Genomic DNA, 21,906 nt, shown 5'->3' with positions numbered 1-21,906 from the left:
GTTTAATTCATCAAATATGTTATATTTCATTATTTTAAAAAAATAAATAAAAAAAATTGATTGACAGAAGATGATTCTTAAAAGAACGAATCCTTGTCCGTCCGTCCTGAAATATAACAAATTTGATGAATTAAACCCACCCTCAATTTACAGAGTCTATCCAATACCGTGGGGCAGTTGCGTGAAGTTGACCTTCACTTTAAGGCTCTAAACTTGATGGCATGAAGATTGAACATTTAGTCCTTAGACATAGGGGTTTCTTTAATTGAAAACTTAATTTAGACTTGTAAGGCTGTAAATAGGAGAATCTATCATAAGGTCTGGAAGGCCTTTATTTCTAGGGTAGATCATGTTTTTTCTGGCACTTTTTCAGAATTCCTAGGATTTTGCAGTTTTTACAGGATGGTCTTGATCTGCTCTTTCAGTTTTGTTCCACAGGAAGATTGTTAATCTTCCTGATAGTCATGGTTTTGTTCAGTCTCTGGTCCGTATTAGACTTGCAACCAAGCCAATTTCTCCTCCTTGGAATCTTAACTTGGTGTTAGGGTTTTGCAGGCTAGCTCCTCTGCTAGAAGAGTTTGAGTTATCTGCTCTTTCTTGTGATCATCCTTATTTGATTTTTCATCAGGATAAGGTAGTTTTATGGACTTCGTTTGACTTTTGTCCTAAGGTTGTTTCTTTAGATATCATTAGCAGGGAGATTGTTGTTTCTTCTTTGTGTCCTAATCCCAAGAATGCTTCAGAGAGATCTTTGGATGTTGTGTTGTTAGGGCATTGAAATATTACATTGATGCTACCAAGGACTTTAGACAAACTTCTAGTTTGTTTATTAAAGTTTCTGCTGTTTCTTTGGCTGCTTAGTTGAAACGTTTGATTCACAAGATTTACTTGGAGGCAGGTCAGCCTCCAATGCAACATATTTCTTTTCATTGTACTACTACAGTTGCCACTTATTGGGCTTTCAAGAATAAGGCTTCAGTTGACCAGATTTGCAAGGCAGCCTCTTGGTGGTGGGAATATTTTTACAATATTCTACCATTCTTCTGAAGCAGCCTTTGGTAGAGAGGTTCTTTAGGCAGTTTCATCAAGTAGTGCCCTAGCGGCATGAAACATGTCTGAGGAGCGGGGGTCTTGGTTTCCCCTCTTGTCCTTTTTATTTTTATTGGGCTACCGTTTACCTTATGTTTTTATTGCTGTCAATAAAGGATTTTTTCACTTTTACCTTGGAGTGCCGGGACATCAAATAAATGTCATCTGAAATTTAATATTACCAAGAGAAAAATTATGCGTATAGGATCCAAAAACCCAAAGGCCAATTATAGTCTCAATGGTATACTACTGACTGTAAATAAAGAGGACTTGGGAATTATTATTCCAGATGATTTAAAATTTGGTACACAATGCAGCAGTGCAGCCAGTAAGGCCAGTCGAATACTTGGTTGCATTGGGAGAGGTATTAGTAGCAGAAATAGCAAGGTTCTTATGCCACAGATCATTAGTTAGCCACATCTGGAATACTGTGTACAGTTCTGGAGACCATATCTTCAGAAAGATATAAATAAACTAGAAACTGTCGAAAGGAGGGCTACTAAAATTGTACATGGTCTAAAATATAAAACTTACAAAGAAAGACTCTATGACCTAAATATGTATAGTTTAGAGCAGAGCTCAACAAACCCAGTAGCCTTGGGAGCCTTTGGCCCCTAGAATTTTACCCTGACTCCTAACTTTTTGCGTTATTCTCCATATATCTATATACAAATCCCACTGCTCCTTAAAATATTATTGGCTCCTAAATATTCTTACTGGCTCTTAATTTTTAAACCCATTTGTCAAGCACTGGTTTAGAGGATAGAAGGGAAAGAGGTGGCATGATAGAAACCTTCAAATATACGAAGGGACTTAATAAAGTTGAAGCTGAAAGCATATTCCACAAAAAAAACAAATGCCTTAAAGGGACAGTCTACTCCAGTTTTTTTTATTGTTTAAAAAGATAGATAATCCCTTTACTAACCATTCCCCGGTTTTGCATAACCAACATGGTTAAATCAATATACTTTTTACTTCTGTGATTACCTTGTATTTAAGGCTCAGAAGACTGCCCCCTTATTTCAGTTCTTTTGACTGACTTGCATTTTAGCCAATCAGTGCCATCTCACAAGTAACTCTGCGGGCGTGAGCTTATTGTTATCTATATGGCAAACATAAACTAATGCCCTCTAGCTGTGAAAACCGGTCAAATGCATTCCGATAAGAGACGTGGCCTTAAATGGCTTAGAAATTAGCATATGAGCCTACCTAGGTTTAGCTTTCAACTAAGAAAACCAGGAGTACAAAGCAAATTTGATGATAAACGTAAACTGGAAAGTTGTTTAAAATGACATGCCCTATCTGAATCCTGAAAGTTTTTAATTTAATTTTGACTAGACTGTCCATTTAAAAGGACAGTCTAGTAAAAAATAAACCTTCTTGATTCAGATAGGGCATGTCATTTTAAACAACTTTCCAGTTTACTTTGATCAATTTTGCTTTGTTCTCTTGGTATTCTTAGTTGAAAGCTAAAGCTAGGTAGGCTCATATGCTAATTTCTTAGCCCCTGAAGGCCGCCTCTTATCTGAATGCATTAAAAAAAACTAGAGGGTGTTCAGTCACGTTTGCCATATAGATAACTGTGCTCACATCCGTGGAGTTACCTAGGAGTCAGCACTGATTGGCTAAAATGCAAGTCTGTCAAAATAACTAAAATAAGGGGGCAGTCTGCAGAGGCGTAGATACAAGGTAATCACAGAGGTAAAAAGTGTATTAATATAACTGTGTTGGTTATTCAAAACTGGGGAATGGGTAATAAAGAGATTATCTTTTTAAACAATAATATATGTTTTTAAAAATACTATTAAAAAAGGGGCACTTTTATTGAGGAAACTTTACATTGCACCATATTTGTAGAAATACTTCTCTCTTCATCTTGAAAGCCGCTCTAGCGCTTCGCCAGCCCGTCGCAAGCCTCTTCCTATGTCAAAAATGACGATTCAGGTATTCTCCAATCACAGCTTCCCCCCCCCAGGGAAGCATTGCCTAAAGCAACGCCGTGATTGGAGGAAGGCCAGAATAGTCATTTCTGACAAAGGAAGAGGCTTGTAACCAGCGGGGGAAGCGACATCCTCAGCGATCCGGCTTTCAAGACAAAGAGGTACTGTAAGTATTTCTACAAATATGGTGCAATGTAAAGTTTCATCAATGAAAGTGCCCCTGTTTTTAATAGTATTTTTAAAAACTGGGCACTACTTGATGAAACTTTACATTCCCAAGTTAGAGGGTAGCAGATTTAGGAGAAATGTGAGGAAGCATTTTTTTTTTATAGAAACCTGCTTGAAAGATAATCACCTGCTCTTTCAAAAAGTTTAAAGGGTCATGGAACTCAAATTTTTTCTTTCATGGTTTATAAAGAGCATGCAATTTTAAAAAACTTTCCAGTTTACTTCTATTTAATTTGCTTCATTCTCTTGAAAAGCATATCTAAATAGACTCAGTATCAGTTGATTGGTGGCTGCACATAGATGCCTTGTATGATTGGCTCACCCATGCACATTTCTATTTCTTCAACAAAGAATATCCCATTCAAATATCGAATTAAGCAAATTAGATAATAGGAGTAAATTGGAAACTTGTTTAAAATTGTATTCTCTATCTGAATTTTGAAATAAATATTTTGGGTTTCATGTCCCTTTAAGCACTAAATGCAATAGAATTGCATAATTAGCAAGTACATAATAAAAAGACAATGCAATAACACCTACTCTAAATTTCGAAAAAAACTTTTTTAGACTTCTTAATGGCAAATTTATTTTTTCTCCCATTTTCCGTCTCCTTTATCATGTGCAGACAGCAGCCAATCACAGACTAGTATACATTTCCCCTTTGAGCTTGTGCACATGCTCAGTAGGAGCTTTTTTCATAGAAAGTGTGCATGAAAATAATTGGATAATAGAAGTAACTTGGAAATTGTCTTAAAGGGACAGTATACACCAATTTTCATATAACTGTGTGTAATAGACACTACTATAAAGAATATGCACTTATACGGATATAAAAAATCCAGTATAAAACAGTTTAAAAATTTGCTTAGAAGCTCCCAGTTTAGCACTGTTTATGAGGTTAGGCTGGAGCACCCACTGCAATTGGTTGTATAGCAAAAACAGCAAACACTCCCCCCTTCCCCTGCCTATGAAAAGACTCTTTACACAAACAGGAGAAAGCTGGAGTAGGTATACGTCGGTATTCTCCTAAAACGTTGGGCTTGGTTTGGAGTCTGAAAATTAGCGCAATGTTATTTAAAAATAAGCAAAACTATACTTAAAAAAAAAAACAAAAACAAAAAAAAAATCTGTATAGGCTATATAAATGGGTCATCTACAAAACATTTATGCAAAGAAAAATATATTGTATAATGTCCCTTTAAAACTACATTCCATTTGCTTGTTTAGAGGAGAATTGCCTGGTATTTCGTGGCTGGACTGACCTTGTTAGGTGGGATCAGACTGATATACTTCAGGAAAGTTTTACACTGTGAAAAGCACAGTTGGGAGAAAAGAAGCTACTCCAAGCGGTAACCGGATCGTAGACAAACCACCGAGCTGCTGTTCGTTCCTGGAAGACTGCTTCTCTTTCTGCTTGTATTTGTATTATGTCTCTGGGGAAAGTCTTCCTAAGGGCGATAGGGGAACCAGACATGGATCTTTTGCGCAATGTGCTTAGAGGTATATGACTGCATCTCACTGACAAGGCCCAAAATAGGTTGAAGCGATCTTCTGGGGTTGCCATTTCCTTTGTTCAGCAGATAATTGCCTGGTATTTTGGGGCTGGTCTGACCTTGTTAGGTGGGATCAGACCGATATACTTCAGGAAAGTTTTGCTCTGTGGAAAGCACAATTGGGTTAAAAAAAAACTACTCCCAGGTGGTAACCGAGCCATAGAACAAGCCACTGAACTGCTGTTGGTTGCTGGCAGACTGCTTCTCTTTCTGTTTGTAGCTGCTATAATCTATGCAGTGTGTGAGGAAGGCTCCCAGGACTGGTGAAGGTGATAGGATATCCCCTGTATCATGTGAGAGCCATCAGCCAATCACAGAACTTATATACGTATACACTGTGAACTTTTGCACATGCTCTGTAGGTGCTGGTGCCTAAGCTAGTATGCATATAAAAATGCTGACAGTCACAATCTGGTAATGGAAGTGAAAAACTGCTGCTCTAAATCATGATAGTTACATTTTGGCTTTAGTGCCCCTTTAACAGAAGAGACAATACAAATGAATGCTGTCTGTCAAAAACAGATCTCCAGATCTCCTGGCTGAAGGGAGACAGCTTTCTCAACATTCGAATAAATTATTGCATAGTTCGTTTTTTTGGTGAGCATGTCCATCTTTTGTGTCGTTCATATAAAGAGCCACTCAAAAATTGTAGTATTTAAGGTTTTTAATACATTCTAGTATGCTTCCGATTTAACACTAGTCACGCTTTTAGTATCTCTTTATACTTATGGAAGTAAAGCTTTCTGACAAGAGGTCTTTGCCTGTTAGTGCAGTGATTCCCAGTAGACATTTTTTGTTCTCAAAATAAATGTAATGTGTAAGTAGAGCATGATTAATAGTTTCTGTAAGTACATGGTGGATGTTATCTGCTGTGTTTGACTAAGTTACCTTTTAGGAATGTGTTTCATCAGTTGTGAACAATTTCTTCCACAGATCAAGATCTTGGAGACAATAACCGAAGCCTTACTGTGAAAGGAGCCTCCCCTAGAGGAAGTCTCTCGCCACGGTGAGTATTATGTCCACATCAAAGCTTTGAAATGTGCAAACTTCTTCATCTCTTATCAGAGGTAGACTATTATTGACAAAGCATAGAGTAATAATGAGCTACAGTTGCAGACAGTGGGAAAGTAGAATGGCGGCTGATAGTTTATGGTGATTTCCCCCCCCCCCCATGGTCACATACGTTTCATAGAGTATGATATGGTCATGCATGTCTCTTGTGTTAAACAGTATTATTTATACACTTAATTAGCTGTCTAACATGTGCTATGCTTGCAATATAGATCAAAAAGGAGAGTACTTAGCTTATGTTAATTTCACATGTAATGTTACATCAGTGTTAACAGACCCCCTTCATCACGTAATGTTTTGCCACCTCCTTCTAGTTGCTGGACTGATAAAATAAATAAACATGCATTTTGTATATTTGGTACTATTAAGCGCTGCATATTGCTAGCACACTCACTCCCACAAAGTACTCATGCACTGGCAAAGGAAGACAAGACGGGCTTTGTGGTTCTTTTTGTCCATGCAGCATATATATTTCTTTATTAATAGATATATGTGGATTTCAGAACCTCATCAACGTCGATAGAATCCTTCATTCTATTGTTTGTTCAAGCTTGAGTAAAAAAACATATATGACATTATAAATACAGATGTATAACTATGCCAGGCTAAAATAGCCACTAAAATATACTGTGTGAATTTTCCCCTGAAGCATGAAACTGTTAACAGGTTATGTGAGTAGGAAAGTCACAGCATTGTTGTTTGTGCTTTTAGCAATTTGTTTAATAAAACATGTTTGAATGAAAGGGATGTTTATTTTTTTACTTTGTAATATTTAGAAGACGGCATTTTAAAAGGTACTTAAAAATACACACACATATACATATATAAAGTTCAAAGTAGACAAGCACTCCAGAAATCCAAATCACATGCCCCGGGTGCAGCAGATATATATATACACAGTGGATATAAAAAGTATACACACCCTTGTTAAAATGTCATGTTTCTGTGATGTAAAAAAATGAGACAAAGATAAATCATTTCAGAACTTTTTCCACCTTTAATGTGACCTATAAACTGTACAACTCAATTGCAAAACAAACTAAAATCTTTTAGGTGGAGGGAAGTAGAAATAAAAAAACTAAAATAATATGGTTGCATAAGTGTGCACACCCTTAAACTAATACTTTGTTGAAGCACCCTTTGATTTTATTACAGCACTCAATCTTTTTGAGTATGAGTTTTTCAGCATAGCACATCTTGACTTGGCAAGATTTGCCCACTCTTTTTTTGCAAAAGCACTCCAAATCTGTCAGATTGTGATGGCATCTCTTGTGCACAGCCCACTTAAGATCACCCCACAGATTTTCGATTGGATTCAGGTCTGGGCTCTGACTGGACCATTCCAAAACTTTAATCTTCTTCTGGTGAAGCCATTCCTTTGTTGATTTGGATGTATGCTTTGGGGCGTTGTCTAGCAGAAGCCTGAAGGTTTTGTGTCAATATTGTCTGGTATTTGGAACTGTTCAAAATCCCCTCTACCTTGTCTAAGGCCCCAGTTCCAGCTGAAGAAAAACAGACCCAAAGCATGATGCTGCCACCAAAAAGCTTCACTGTGGGTATGGTGTTCTTTTCGTTATATGCAGTCTTGTTTTTGCGCCGAACATATCTTTTGGAATTATGGCCAAAAAGTTTAATCTTGGTTTCATCAAACCAGAACACCTTTTGCAACATGCTTTTGGGAGACTTCAGATGTGTTTTTGCAAAATTTAGCTGGGCTTGGATGTTTTTTTCTTTTGCAAGATATACCGAGTCCACGGATTTCATCCTTGTGGGATATATTCCTCCTGCTAACAGGAAGTGGCAAAGAGCACCACAGCAGAGCTGCTATATAGCTCCTCCCCTTACTCCTGCCCCCAGTCATTCTCTTTGCCTATGCATAGCAATAGGAAGGGTAAAGTTTATGTGGTGATAAAAAGATAGTTTAGTTTTTCTTCAATCAAGAATTTTTTATTTTAAATGGTACCGGTGTGTACTGTTTTTACTCTGGCATGACATGGAAGAAGAATCATGCCTTGAGTCTGATGATCTTAGCAGTAGTAACTAAGATCGATGTTCGTTCCCACAAGTGTTGCTGAGGAAGTACAGGAGAAGTCTTCAGTATGGGGGAACGATTTATTGCTGCAAGCAATTTCAAGGTATGTACAGTCATTTACATTCTGAGGAGACATGATATATCAGAACTTGGCTGACATATTCCCGATGCGGGGCAAGGGTAAACAGTATTCCTTATTACAGGGTGGTACTGTGGTAACCTGTGTATTATTATCCCATTCTAAATAACATGGGATACTTATGGGCTATGTGGTTAGACACTGGGGCAGCCTAGGAAACCTATGGTAGACGATTATGGGGTTTATTGAGGCTGTGTTTAATATTTTATGTGGGGTTCACATGGCATTTTTATTGCAAAATGAAGCAGTGTGTACATATGTTATTTGAAAAACGCTTCCCATGCGGTTTTCTCTAGTTTTGGCTCATCAGACATGATGGGCGGGGCCTAATTTCACGCTTAAGTGCGCAGTTGGTTTTCTGGAGAGGTAGCAGCCATTAGCTTCGGTTGGAACCAGACTGTGAGGCTGTACTTTGGAGTGGGACCGGATCGTTTTGACAGGTCTTGGGGGCAGGTAGGCGCAACAGCTGAGGTGCAGAAGTCATTAAGTAAAAAATTGTCTGCAGATCGTTTTTTTTCCTGCCTAATTTTCTGAAATTAAAATTTAACTCTCATTTTCCTTGTTGTGCAACATCCGATGGCACATTAGGCTCTAAAAACAACAAAATTGTTCTTTTTGATTATCGTTTTAACGACTTTGCAAAAACAGTGTACACTTTTTATCCTTAAAGGCGCAGTAACCGTTTTTGTGCTGAATTGTTTTTCACATATAATAAAGATTGGGAAAGACTTGTGCTGTTATTACTAGGGAAGTCAGTGTTCTATGTGTTTAGAAGCCATGGTGGAACCCCCTCTTGTACTGAAAGGTCCTTAAACTGTAAGGATCACATTTTAAATAAAGAAAGTGGGCCTCAGGACAAGCCCCTCAAAAATGAGGAGTAAACAGAATAATTTTCGTTCCTTTCGAAATTTTAAAGGAACATCCTCTGCTTCCTCTTCCTCCACTAAGCAGGAAGGGAACTTTGCACAGTCCAAGGCGGTCTGGAGACCTAACCAGGCCTGGAATAAAGGTAAACAAGTCAAAAAGCCCGCTGCTGCTACCAAGACAGCATGAAGGGGCAGCCCCCAATCCGGGACCGGATGTAGTAGGTGGCAGACTATCTTTCTTTGCTCAGGCTTGGGAAAGCGATGTACAGGATCCCTGGGCATTGGAAATTGTGACCCAGGGGTATCAGTTGGAATTCAAGGACTCCCCCCCCCCCCCCAAGGGGAAGATTTCATCTTTCACGATTGTCTGTAGACTAGACAAAAAGAGAGGCGTTCTTACGCTGTGTAAAAGACCTCTACACCATGGGTGTAATTTGCCCAGTTCCAGATCAGGAACAAGGGCAGGGGTTCTATTCAAACCTATTCGTAGTTCCCAAAAAAGAGGGAACCTTCAGACCGATTTTAGATCTCAAGTGTCTAAACAAGTTTCTCAGAGTCCCATCGTTCAAGATGGAGACCATTCGTACAATTCTGCCTATGATCCAGGAGGGTCAATACATGACCTCGGTGGACCTGAAGGATGCGTTTCTTCACATCCCTATCCACAAGGACCATCATCAGTTCCTGCGATTTGCATTTCAGGACAGACATTATCAGTTTGTGGCCCTTCCCTTTGGGTTGGCCACTGCTCCCAGGATCTTCACAAAGGTTCTAGGGTCTCTTCTAGCGGTTCTCAGGCCGCGAGGCATAGCGGTGGCGCCTTATCTGGACGATATCTTGATCCAGGCATCAACTTATCTTCCAAATCTCACACAGACATCGTGCTGTCATTTCTGAGAACTCACGGTTGGAAAGTGAATGTAGGGAAAAGTTCACTAGTTCCACAGACAAGAGTTCCATTCCTGGGAACTCTGATAGACTCAGCAAACATGAAAATATTTCTGACAGAAGTCAGAAAATCAAAGATTCTAATTACTTGCAGGGCTCTGCAGTCGATTCATCGGCCATCAGTGGCTCAGTGTATGGAAGTCATCGGACTCATGGTAGCGGCAATGGATATCATCCCGTTTGCTCGCTTTCATCTCATTCCACTACAACTGTGCATGCTCAGTCAGTGGAATGTGGATTATGCAAATTTATCTCCTCCGATAAATCTGGACCAAGAGACCAGAGACTCTCTTCGGTGGTGGTTGTCGCAGGACAATCTGTCCCAAGGGATCTGCTTCCGCAGGCCATCTTGGGTAATATGCATACAAAGAGAGAAGCGCTCTACCAGGAACGACCAACAGCTCAGTGGCTTGTTCTATGGCGATTTACCACCCGGAAGCAGCCTCTTTTAGACCAGTGTGCTTTTCACAGAAGAAAACTTTCCTGAAGTATATCAGTCTGATGCCGCCAAGTAAGGTCAGACCAGCCCCGAAATACCAGGCAATTCTCCTCTGAACAAGGAACATGACAACCCCAGACGATCTTTACGGCCTCCTATGGGCCTCGTCAGTGAGGTGCAGCCACATTCCTCTAAGCACACTGGGCAAGGAGTCCACGTCTGATTTCCCCCATCACCCATAGGGAGACTTCCCCAGGGTCATAATAATTTGCATGCAAAGAGAGAAGCGCTCTACCAGGAACGAACAGCTCAGTGGCTTGTTCTATGGCGATTTACCACCCGGAAGCAGCCTCTTTTAGACCAGTGTGCTTTTCACAGAAGAAAACTTTCCTGAAGTATTATCAGTCTGATCCCGCCAAGTAAGGTCAGTCCAGCCCCGAAATACCAGGCAATTCTCCTCTGAACAAGGAACATGACAACCCCAGACGATCGTTTCGGCCTCCTATGGGCCTCGTTAGTGAGGTGCAGCCACATTCCTCTAAGCACACTGGGCAAGGAGTCCACGTCTGGTTTCCCCCATCACCCATAGGGAGACTTCCCCAGGGTCATAATAATTTGCATACAAAGAGAAAAGCGCTCTACCAGGAACGAACAACAGCTCAGTGGCTTGTTCTATGGCGATTTACCACCCGGAAGCAGCCTCTTTTAGACCAGTGTGCTTTTCACAGAAGAAAACTTTCCTGAAGTATATCAGTCTGATCCCGCCAAGTAAGGTCAGTCCAGCCCCGAAATACCAGGCAATTCTCCTCTGAACAAGGAACATGACAACCCCAGACGATCGTTTCGGCCTCCTATGGGCCTCGTCAGTGAGGTGCAGCCACATTCCTCTAAGCACACTGGGCAAGGAGTCCACGTCTGGTTTCCCCCATCACCCATAGGGAGACTTCCCCAGGGTCATAATAATTTGCAGCACACTGATCTAAAAGAGGCTGCTTCCGGGTGGTAAATCGCCATAGAACAAGCCACTGAGCTGTTGTTCGTTCCTGGTAGAGCGCTTCTCTCTTTGTATGCAAATTATTATGACCCTGGGGAAGTCTCACAGCTTCATCCCTAGTTTTTTTTTTTTTTTTCAGTTTTTTATTTTTACTTCCCTCCACCTAGAAGTTTCTGTTTGTTTTTCAATCAAGATGTACAGTTTATAGGTCACATTAAAGGTGGAAAAAGTTCTGAAATGATTTATCTTTGTCTCATAGGTATGCGTTGAAAGTCCACACAAATGTTTGTGGAAGATTCTGTGCCACAAATTAAGACAGATTCTGTCTGCAGAAACCAGGTGCTACTTGTTTACTATACAAAGGGTTGAGCAGCACTTTCTTCAGTAAATCCAGTTTTGTATAAATGCTGCTGGTGGTTGAATTATTTCTGCTTGGTGTCATAAGTCAATGGTTCTGCCCAGAATATGGCCATATTGTGTAGATGCCATTAATTTGCTTTTGGATCATGATTGGTCTAAATGGTTCTGCTCTTTTAGTGTCCCTTCATGTTTTACTGAACTTGTTTCTTTTATGAAAGTGAAATCATTGAATCTTACTAAAAAAATACAATAATAGAGTATTAAAAAAAATGTTTCCTTCTTACCAAATCAAATCTTCACATATATGTTGAAACAATTTAATAGAAAAGCCTACAAATTGTTATAATATCCAGTGGCTATAATATCAGTGTTCTGTTAAACCTGCAGGAGTCTGAATGTATTTTAGGAAAGTAAAAACATAAAACCATCGCTACGTGGCCACCTGCTTGTAGGGTTACAGAGGACATTTTTCTTCAGCGTGATTTTAAAGTCGCTGAAAGCTAAAAGTGAATGAAATATAGAAAGGTCTTGATTCACAGAGTGAAATAAAAAAAGAAGAGCAGTGTTCACAGATTACCAACATTTCCAGACTGCACTAAATCATAGTTGGAACTAATCTTCAGTATTGCACACACAGCATTTGTACTTATTGTAGTCCGCTCAGTAACAAAGTGGTGACCTTTCTTGGATGTTTAAGATGATAAAAACCACATTCAATATTTATAGATAATTTATGCTTAAAACATAGACTGTGGGCCATCTGGCCCTCAAAAGATGTGTGGCTCTTTTGGGCATTGTGTCCCTAATTTTTGATAGGGCTAAGTTATGCTGTCCCAGATTTTCCTGAATTTGCCTGAATGGGTTTCCTTTCTTTTGTCCCAGTGTAAATAACAAGAACCAACATCACTTTCCACAAAACCAGCTGCAGTTACTTCTCTAATCCAGCAGGGGTTGCTGTTAGATATAACAGTGATAGTTCACTTGCCCTTTGTCTTGTAGCGGATAGCTAGTATAAAGCTGGGGGAGGAGGGTAGAATTAGTCTGGTCCACTTTTTACTGCTCAGGGTGACAGGGCTGGGGCAGTCCCTAGTGCTCTGGTGATCTTCATAATGATGATCAGTGCTTGTCTGCTGCTGCTACACAGGGACAATCTGTACCAGGTACAGTGTGTGCAGAGCTGGGGTAGTTCTATACTTAAAGGGACATGAAACCCAACATTTTTCTTTCTTGATTCTGATAGAGGATGCCATTTTAAACGGCTTTTCAGTTTACTTAAATTATCTAATTTTGCTTCATTTTCTGAGTATCCTAGATAGGCTCAGGAGCTTGGAACTAGCTGCTGTTTGGTGGCTGAACTTGTACGCTCATTTTCATTGGTTTACAAATGTGTTCAGCTAGCTCCCAGGAGTGCATTGCTGCTTTTTCAATAAAACACAACAAGAGAATGAAGCAAAGTTGATAACAGAAGTAAATTGAAAAGTTGTTTAAAAATGTATAATCTGATTTGTGAAAGAAACATTTTGGGTTTCATGTCCCTTTAACTACGTATAGTGGTGATCAAGCCTGTTTGCTGTACAGGGATCATCTGTGCCAGGTACAGTGTGTTCTATAGTTGGGGTAGCTTCACACACCTGATAGCAGAGTTTTACTAGCACACTTACCGCTACAGCATAGTTTGGCATACAGAGTGGATAATGTGTTTGTGACTAGCACACTTACACCTACAGCATAGGTTGGCATACAGAGGGGATCTGTTTGGGACTAGCACACTTACCGCTACAGCATGGGTTGGCATACAGAGTGGATAATGTGTTTGTGGCTGGCTCACTTACACCTACAGCATAGTTTGGCATATAATGGGGATAATGTGTTTGTGGCTGGCACACTTACACCTACAGCATAGGTTGGCATATAGAGGGGATAATGTGCTTGGGACTGGCACACTTACACCTACAGCATGGGGTGCCATACAGAGGCAGATAACGAAAAATAACTGCCACTGAAAGGATATTTTGCCTAATGAATAGCAAATGTAGGAGTGCCAAAATTCAGCTTGGTGTGGACACTCTAAATTAAATGTTAGTGACAAAGATAAACTTGAGTTTTTTAAGATGCTCCTGATAAAGAAAGAGCTCCTTAGGAACATCCACAACGCTGAAAAAATACAGCAGCTCTTCTTTATTTTAACCCCTCGACGCGGTTAGGATGTTCCATACCATCCTAAAAGCGCTGGGATTTAATGCTTTTAGGACAACATGAAATGTCCTAAATTTTGCTCCATCCTGCTCCCCTCCTTGTAGAAACTCCGGTGAATCTGACTGTGGACCATTCTTAGCAACGCAAGCAATCCTCTAGAGTCTAGGAGACAATCAGTGCTGTTTGGAGTCATGTGATCACAGTGACAATCATGTGACTTCCTGTCTCCACTTTTTTTTATGTTCCAAACTTTGACGGTTAAAGTAAGGAAAACAATTAGTTTTTTTTTTTTAATCTAATTGTATTTTAAAACATTTTAAGTAAAAGTGTGATGTATTGTGCCCCCTGGCCAATCCCGCCATTAGTGGCTGTCCCTTTTTGTGCCCTTGTTATAGCCTAAACACGTTTATCCGAAGAAGCGTATGACATACAGTATCTTTAGGTTTTGATATTATAAATCAAAGGAATCATATGTTTTATAAAGTAAGTGGAGTTTTTCTCTAGAAGAGAAAACTGAAAATTAAAATATCTGTCAATTATGGTCTTAAAGGTACAGTAGTCAGACATTTCTGTTGGGTTGCTATAGAATAACATATCAGCCAAGTCTAAACATTTTTAATTCAAATTAACATCCTTTGTACGGTAGTTGTTTTACAATCTCCACCCACCATTTGCCTTATTTGGAGGAGCTACTCTTTAGTGAGCAGACAAAAAGGCAGGCCCCAGTTATATTATTATTATAAAGTCAATTTTTTTGTAGTAATCGGTTAAAACCATTAGGCACGTATATGTAGTAGGGTTAGTTTTGAGGTGTGAGCAGAGAGCATTTCAAGTTCTGAGGATTTGAAAATCCTCACTTTACTTTTCAGAGCTAAATAATGAAACTCTATTGCAATGTTGTTTTCATTATAGATAACTAAACATGTTACATAATATTCTCAAGTCGTTTACTATCCCTTTTTTGTATTAAACACTGTGAGATTTTTTAGTAACTCATTTAAAGTGATGGTAAACTTGGTGTGAACTTCAAATAAAGCGTAATTTTTTCACATACTTCCCTGCAATAGCGTACTCTGCAAGTCCCTTCTCTATAGTAATCCTGCTCGCTCGCCTTCTCGCATACGTTTTTTTATTACAGCACTCTTTACCGGCTAATCTATGTAACCCAAACACACATGCATCAATTGCCTTTGTTTAGGGGAGTGTCGAGCGCTGCGTGGATGCACTGGAGAATAGGAAAAGCCGACAGTAACAACTGTCTCCTAGCAACCAGGCAGTTTGGCAAGTTGCCTGCTGCGCATACACATTTTCTGTACAGAGTATATTACAAGATTTTTCTGTTTTACTAACATAACAGAGGGCTGGTCAAATGGCAGTGTAACATGTAACTGTGAATGCCTGCGTGCTCATGAGGAGAAAGCAGGTGGCCTTTCTTTATTGGACATTAGCAGGACTGCTCTATATGTCACTGCAGTGCAGAAAGAAGCTGTTGCAGGGACAGAGAAACAAGACTCATTAACAGGGAATAAAAAGATTAAAAATACAATAAAGTAAGCAACATTTTTATAAATTATTAAAGTGGTGTGCTATTTCCGTGTATGATCAAAGCTTTGCAAACCTCTGATACTTGCATAGTTTACGATCACTTTAAGAGTGTCCCTAACTGGCCTCAGCAGAAAAAAATAAGAAAACACCTTTTAAAATTTATGTAAACTTTGTTTACAACATGGTGCCGGAGTGCCGTTCAGTGCTGCACAGTCACCCGTATGACTCAGAGGCGTCAGGATACGTCCAATGTGGAAACAGGTGACCGGATGGACCAATCGGATGAGCCGACCAGATAAAAAGAGACCGCAGTCAAATATACAGGAGCACGGATAGTGTAAAAGTGTAAACTTTGTTACACAGAGAGCAATAGCGACGCGTTTCTCAGCTACAATACAAGCTGTTTCATCAGGCTAGATCTTTTTTGTATTGTGTGTAGCAGTTTGTGTCGGCTGTCTCCTATGAGAAACTTTATGGTAACATCTGTGCAAAATTCTGCAGTTGCACCAGCTAAGTTTTGAATTTGTGTAGTCTTCTGTCATGTTTCTTGGCATAGTTCTGAACATTATGTTGATCCCTTTGTGTGCCTTGATGCAGGTAGCGGATGGAGCTTGTGTGTTCCATATTGATTACATCTTTTAATAAGGATATTAAGAGCATTACACTTGGTTGTTTAGCAATTGTTTTTTTTTTTTTTCCCTGTATGTTTGGAACATTTTAACGTTATTAATTAGTTTGAAATTCACGCTGAATCACAAGTAGTTATTTCATCTGTTTTGTAACTATTGCTACATCAATTGATGTATACAAATAATTTTATGTTTCATATATATATATATATATATATATATATATATATATATATATATATATATATATATATATATATATATATACTCGCAAACAAATGCACTCACAGGTCTTTCTTAGGGTGAAAAACAAAGCTTTCTTTAATGTAACGTTTTCAGGGATTTCTTCCCCTTCATCAGCATAACAAAGTGAGGCAATAACATTGAAATTTATATACATATGTGCAATCAACAAACAACTCATACCTGTGTTCACTCAGTGAAAATTTGCGGCAAACTGCTATGTGGAACGCATAGCTTGCGTTCCATCTATGCTAGACCGGAAGTATCTATCAATGACACTTCCGGTGAATAAAGTCAAATAATATATATATATTTGTATCTGTGTTTATCTAAAGTAAATGTGCTAGTCTTTATGACATGTGTGCAAGTGTTCACAATACCTCTTGTGTTTAAGCCATCCATTCATTATTTACTATAAGTGCACTATCGGTGTTCATATCCCCTGTGCTTGTGCTTGTCAACCTCCTTTCTTGTGTATGCAATTGCCCGATCATAACATTTAATGTTAACTCTCATCGGCAATCTAACCTACTTACTGTGATCCTCATTATATTACCCGTGTGCTGGGTATAAGTTATATGTTACAAGATCCGTTCCGGTTTCTGTATTTGTTATTCCGGTTGTCATAGTGACCGTAGCCGGCCGGAACTACTTGGCGTGGGGATCTGCTACTAGTCTCATATGTATGAATGGCATTCCGTAACATATGCCTACATGTTTTTAAAAAACTCTGTAGCCCCTCTGCTGGTGTAATGTATTGGCACTACACAGTATACAATCATACTAGGGTATTAAATTGACCCACACTTAATAACATTATTACACCAATCATACGGCAATTACATCAATACATGTTAGATACTGACATTGTAATTAATGCTAGTATATTTACTAATTACTATGCATTGCTGCATAATCTACTATTTTCTACTTCAAGGTGCCAATTATTATAAGAATTTGCCATAGGTTTTAAGAATGGTAAGATTTGGCTATCAAAGCTTATATGAAATTGTGTGTTTCCCAGAGAGGTGTTAGGGTATACATATATACAGTTCCTGTATTAGTATATTGTCCCTCTGTAGTCTTCCTTGTAGGACCCTTTTGGTCATTCCTCGCTGTTTCCCTTTGTTTAGGGTGCTGTTGGTATTTATAGGTTAGATATATATTTCTCTCTTTGGTATTTCTGATCTGTTATGTCCCGTGTGTGTACCATTCTATATCCCTTCATAGAGAGGGTTATTTCTCTACCTGCATCCTTTTGTAGGGACTGTCACCTCGATTATGTGGCTCACTATTTTAGATATAGGAGAAGTGTTTCTTTTAAACAAAGGACAACTCGCCTAAGTGGACCACTTGTTCCGTGTGTGTGGTGGGTGGCACCTCCGTGTTAGTTACCGCATTTGGCTAAATGGGACAAGCCCAGGTACCACGTCAAGGTCCCTTCCAAAACTAATACTTTTAGTGACTTGAGTCATCCATCCCAGCCTGCTTTTATATCTTTAGAGCAGGGCTGAGCAAACATTTTTCTGTAAAGGGCCAGGTAGTAAATATTTTAGGCTTTTACTTGTGGGATACTCTCCTTCCCAACAGGAAGCTGCAAAGAGGACACCCATAGCAGAGCCGCCTACACAGCTCCTCCCCTAACCCCCACCCCCAGTCATACTCTTTGCAACTCTCGACAAGATAGGAAGTATAAAGAGATATGTGGTGATTTAGTGTAGTTTTGCCTTCATCAAGAGTTTATTTTTAAAACGGTACCGGCGTTGTACTGTTTTACTCTCAGGCAGATATTAGAAGAAGAGTTCTGCCTGGAGGATGATGATCTTAGCGGTTTGTAACTAAGGTCCATTGCTGTTCTCACACATAACTGAAGAGTATGGGATAACTTCAGTTGGGGGAACGGTCTGCAGATTACCTGCTTTGAGGTATGTTCAGTACTTTTATTTCTAGAGAAAGGATAAGTTCTAGAAAATGCTGACAGAACCTTGTGTATATTGAGGTAAGCTAGATGCAGTGATTTTGCAACGACTGGGATCATGCTTACAAAGTGATGTAATACTCATGTTAATACTCATATTAATTAGTGACAAAACATTTACATGGTTCATAAATGGGATGTTTTTTTCTCTGAGGGTGATAAGTCTTTAGTTGGGGCCTAGTTTTCCACATGGCATAGTCAGATACTCCTAGGAGTATTTCCTTAAGGCCCCTGACATCGAGTACATGGTGGGAGGGGCCTATTTTCGCGCTTTAGTTGCACAGTTTCTTTCAGACTGAGACATCCAGCTTCCCTAGAGGAGTCCTCTTGCATCTGAGGACCACTATAGAGGGCTTATTTCTTCCCTAATCGTATTTGAGGGCAGGTAGGAGCCACAGCAGAGCTGTGGCAAGGTGCATAACTATTTTTTTACCGGTGGTTGACTTTTTTTAAATCCAGTTTGGGGGCTAAGGGGTTAATCATCAATTTGCAAGTGGGTGCAATGTTGCTTTAGTCCCTTACTCACACTGTAAAAAATGTGAAGTCTTTACTACATTTTAACACTGTTTTGCAGTTTAAGTGTTAGTTTTTTTCTCTTAAAGGCACAGTACCGTTTTTGTTTAATTGCCGTTTCACATTTATTAAAATGTTTTCCAAGCTTGCTGGTGTCATTACTAGTCTGTTAAACATGTCTGACATGAGGAAACTCCTTGTTCAATATGTTTAGAAGCCATTGTAGAACCCCCTCTTAGAATGTGTACCAAATGTTCTGAAGTATCTATAAACTATAAAGACCATATTATGGCTTTTTAAGATTTATCACCAGAGAATTCTCAGACTGAAAAAAGGGAGGTTATGCCATCTAGCTCTCCCCATGTGTCAGAACCTATAACTCCCGCCCAAGTGACGCCAAGTACATTTAGCGCGTGTAATTCTTTTACCTTACAGGACATGGTGGCAGTTATGACTTCTACCCTCACAGAGGTATTGTCCAAACTGCCAGGGTTACAAGGAAAGCGAGACAGCTCTGGGGCTAAAACAAATACAGAGCTTTCTGACGCTTTAATAGCTGTGTCCTATATACCCTCGCTAGGCTCCGAAGCCAGTGCAAGGGAGTTGCTATCTGAGGGTGACATTTCAGATTCAGGGAAGGCTTTACTTCAGTCAGATTCTGAAATGACAGCGTTTAAATTTAAGCTCGAACACCTCCGCTTATTGCTCAGGGAGGTTTTAGCGACTCTGGATGACTGTGACCCCATTGTGGTTCCAGAGAAATTGTGTAAAATGGACAAATACTTTGCAGTGCCTGTTTACACTGATGTTTTTCCAGTCCCTAAGAGGTTTTCGGAAATTATTACTAAGGAATGGGATAGACCAGGTGTGCCGTTCTCTCCCCCTCCTGCTTTTAAAAAGATGTTTCCCATAGATGTCGCCATATGGGACTCGTGGCAGACGGTTCCTAAGGTGGAGGGAGCTGTTTCTACCCTAGCTAAGCGTACAACTATCCCTGTCGAGGACAGTTGTGCTTTCCTATATCCTATGGATAAAAAATTGGAGGGTCTCCTTAAGAAAATTTTTATTCATCAAGGTTTTATTCTCCAGCCTCTTGCATGCATTGCTCCAGTTACTGCTGCAGCGGCTTTTTGGTTTGAGTCTCTTGAGGAGGCTCTACAGGTGGAGACCCCGTTAGATGATGTCTTAGACAGGATTAAAGCTCTTAAGGTAGCTAATTCCTTTATTTCTGACTCCGTTTTTCATTTAACCAAGCTAACGGCTAAGAATTCAGGTTCCAATAAATTAAGCCCCAAACAGAATAATTTTCGTTCCTTTCGAAACTTCAAGGGTGACGCAGCTTCGGCTTCCTCTAATGCAAAACAAGAGGGAAATTTCTCCAACATAGGTGTGTCCGGTCCACGGCGTCATCCTTACTTGTGGGATATTCTCTTCCCCAACAGGAAATGGCAAAGAGCCCAGCAAAGCTGGTCACATGATCCCTCCTAGGCTCCGCCTACCCCAGTCATTCTCTTTGCCGTTGTACAGGCAACATCTCCACGGAGATGGCTTAGAGTTTTTTAGTGTTTAACTGTAGTTTTTCATTATTCAATCAAGAGTTTGTTATTTTCAAATAGTGCTGGTACGTACTATTTACTCAGAAACAGAAAAGAGATGAAGAATTCTGTTTGTATGAGGAAAATGATTTTAGCAACCGTAACTAAAATCCATGGCTGTTCCACACAGGACTGTTGAGAGCATTAACTTCAGTTGGGGGAACAGTTTGCAGTCCTTTGCTGCTTGAGGTATGACACATTCTAACAAGACGATGTAATGCTGGAAGCTGTCATTTTCCCTATGGGATCCGGTAAGCCATGTTTATTACGATTGTAAATAAGGGCTTCACAAGGGCTTATTTAGACTGTAGACATTTTTTGGGCTAAATCGATTGATATTAACACTTATTTAGCCTTGAGGAATCATTTATTCTGGGTATTTTGATATAATAATATCGGCAGGCATTGTTTTAGACACCTTATTCTTTAGGGGCTTTCCCAAAGCATAGGCAGAGTCTCATTTTCGCGCCGGTGTTGCGCACTTGTTTTTGAGAGGCATGGCATGCAGTCGCATGTGAGAGGAGCTCTGATACTTATAAAAGACTTCTGAAGGCATCATTTGGTATCGTATTCCCCTTGGGTTTGGTTGGGTCTCAGCAAAGCAGATACCAGGGACTGTAAGGGGGTTAAAGCTTAAAACGGCTCCGGTTCCGTTATTTTAAGGGTTAAAGCTTCCAAAATTGGTGTGCAATATTTTCAAGGCTTTAAGACACTGTGGTAAAAGTTTGGTGAATTTTGAACAATTCCTTCATGTTTTTTTCGCAATTGCAGTAATAAAGTGTGTTCAGTTTAAAATTTAAAGTGACAGTAACGGTTTTATTTCAAAACGTTTTTTGTACTTTCTTATCAAGTTTATGCCTGTTTAACATGTCTGAACTACCAGATAGACTGTGTTCTGAATGTGGGGAAGCCAGAATTCCTATTCATTTAAATAAATGTGATTTATGTGATAATGACAATGATGCCCAAGATGATTCCTCAAGTGAGGGGAGTAAGCATGGTACTGCATCATTCCCTCCTTCGTCTACACGAGTCTTGCCCACTCAGGAGGCCCCTAGTACATCTAGCGCGCCAATACTCCTTACTATGCAACAATTAACGGCTGTAATGGATAATTCTGTCAAAAACATTTTAGCCAAAATGAACCCTTGTCAGCGTAAGCGTGGATGCTCTGTTTTAGTTACTGAAGAGCATGACGACGCTGATATTAATATCTCTGAAGGGCCCCTAACCCAATCTGAGGGAGCCAGGGAGGTTTTGTCTGAGGGAGAAATTACTGATTTAGGGAACATTTCTCAGCAGGCTGAATCTGATGTGATTACTTTTAAATTTAAATTGGAACATCTCCGCATTTTGCTTAAGGAGGTATTATCCACTCTGGATGATTGTGAAAATTTGGTCATCCCAGAGAAACTATGTAAAATGGACAAGTTCCTAGAGGTGCCGGGGCTCCCAGAAGCTTTTCCTATACCCAAGCGGGTGGCGGACATTGTTAATAAAGAATGGGAAAGGCCCGGTATTCCTTTCGTCCCTCCCCCCATATTTAAA

The 21,906-nt window shown here is 39.7% G+C and overlaps 1 protein-coding gene across 1 annotated transcript in view; it reads left to right on the top strand.

The window, feature by feature from the left end:
* The window catches only part of MLLT10 (MLLT10 histone lysine methyltransferase DOT1L cofactor), a gene marked incomplete in the record, with an annotated part of 665,806 nt that overhangs the window by 533,839 nt on the left and 110,061 nt on the right, over positions 1 to 21,906 (top strand). The window contains 1 exon segment of the mRNA XM_053713959.1: positions 5,744 to 5,816. Coding sequence (XP_053569934.1) covers positions 5,744 to 5,816 — 73 coding nt within the window.

Source organism: Bombina bombina, chromosome 5 (genome assembly GCF_027579735.1).
Source record: "Bombina bombina isolate aBomBom1 chromosome 5, aBomBom1.pri, whole genome shotgun sequence".
Classification (NCBI taxonomy): Eukaryota; Metazoa; Chordata; class Amphibia; order Anura; family Bombinatoridae; genus Bombina; species Bombina bombina.
Note: the sequence above shows the minus strand (reverse complement) of the source record. Positions and strands in the feature narration are given on the sequence as shown.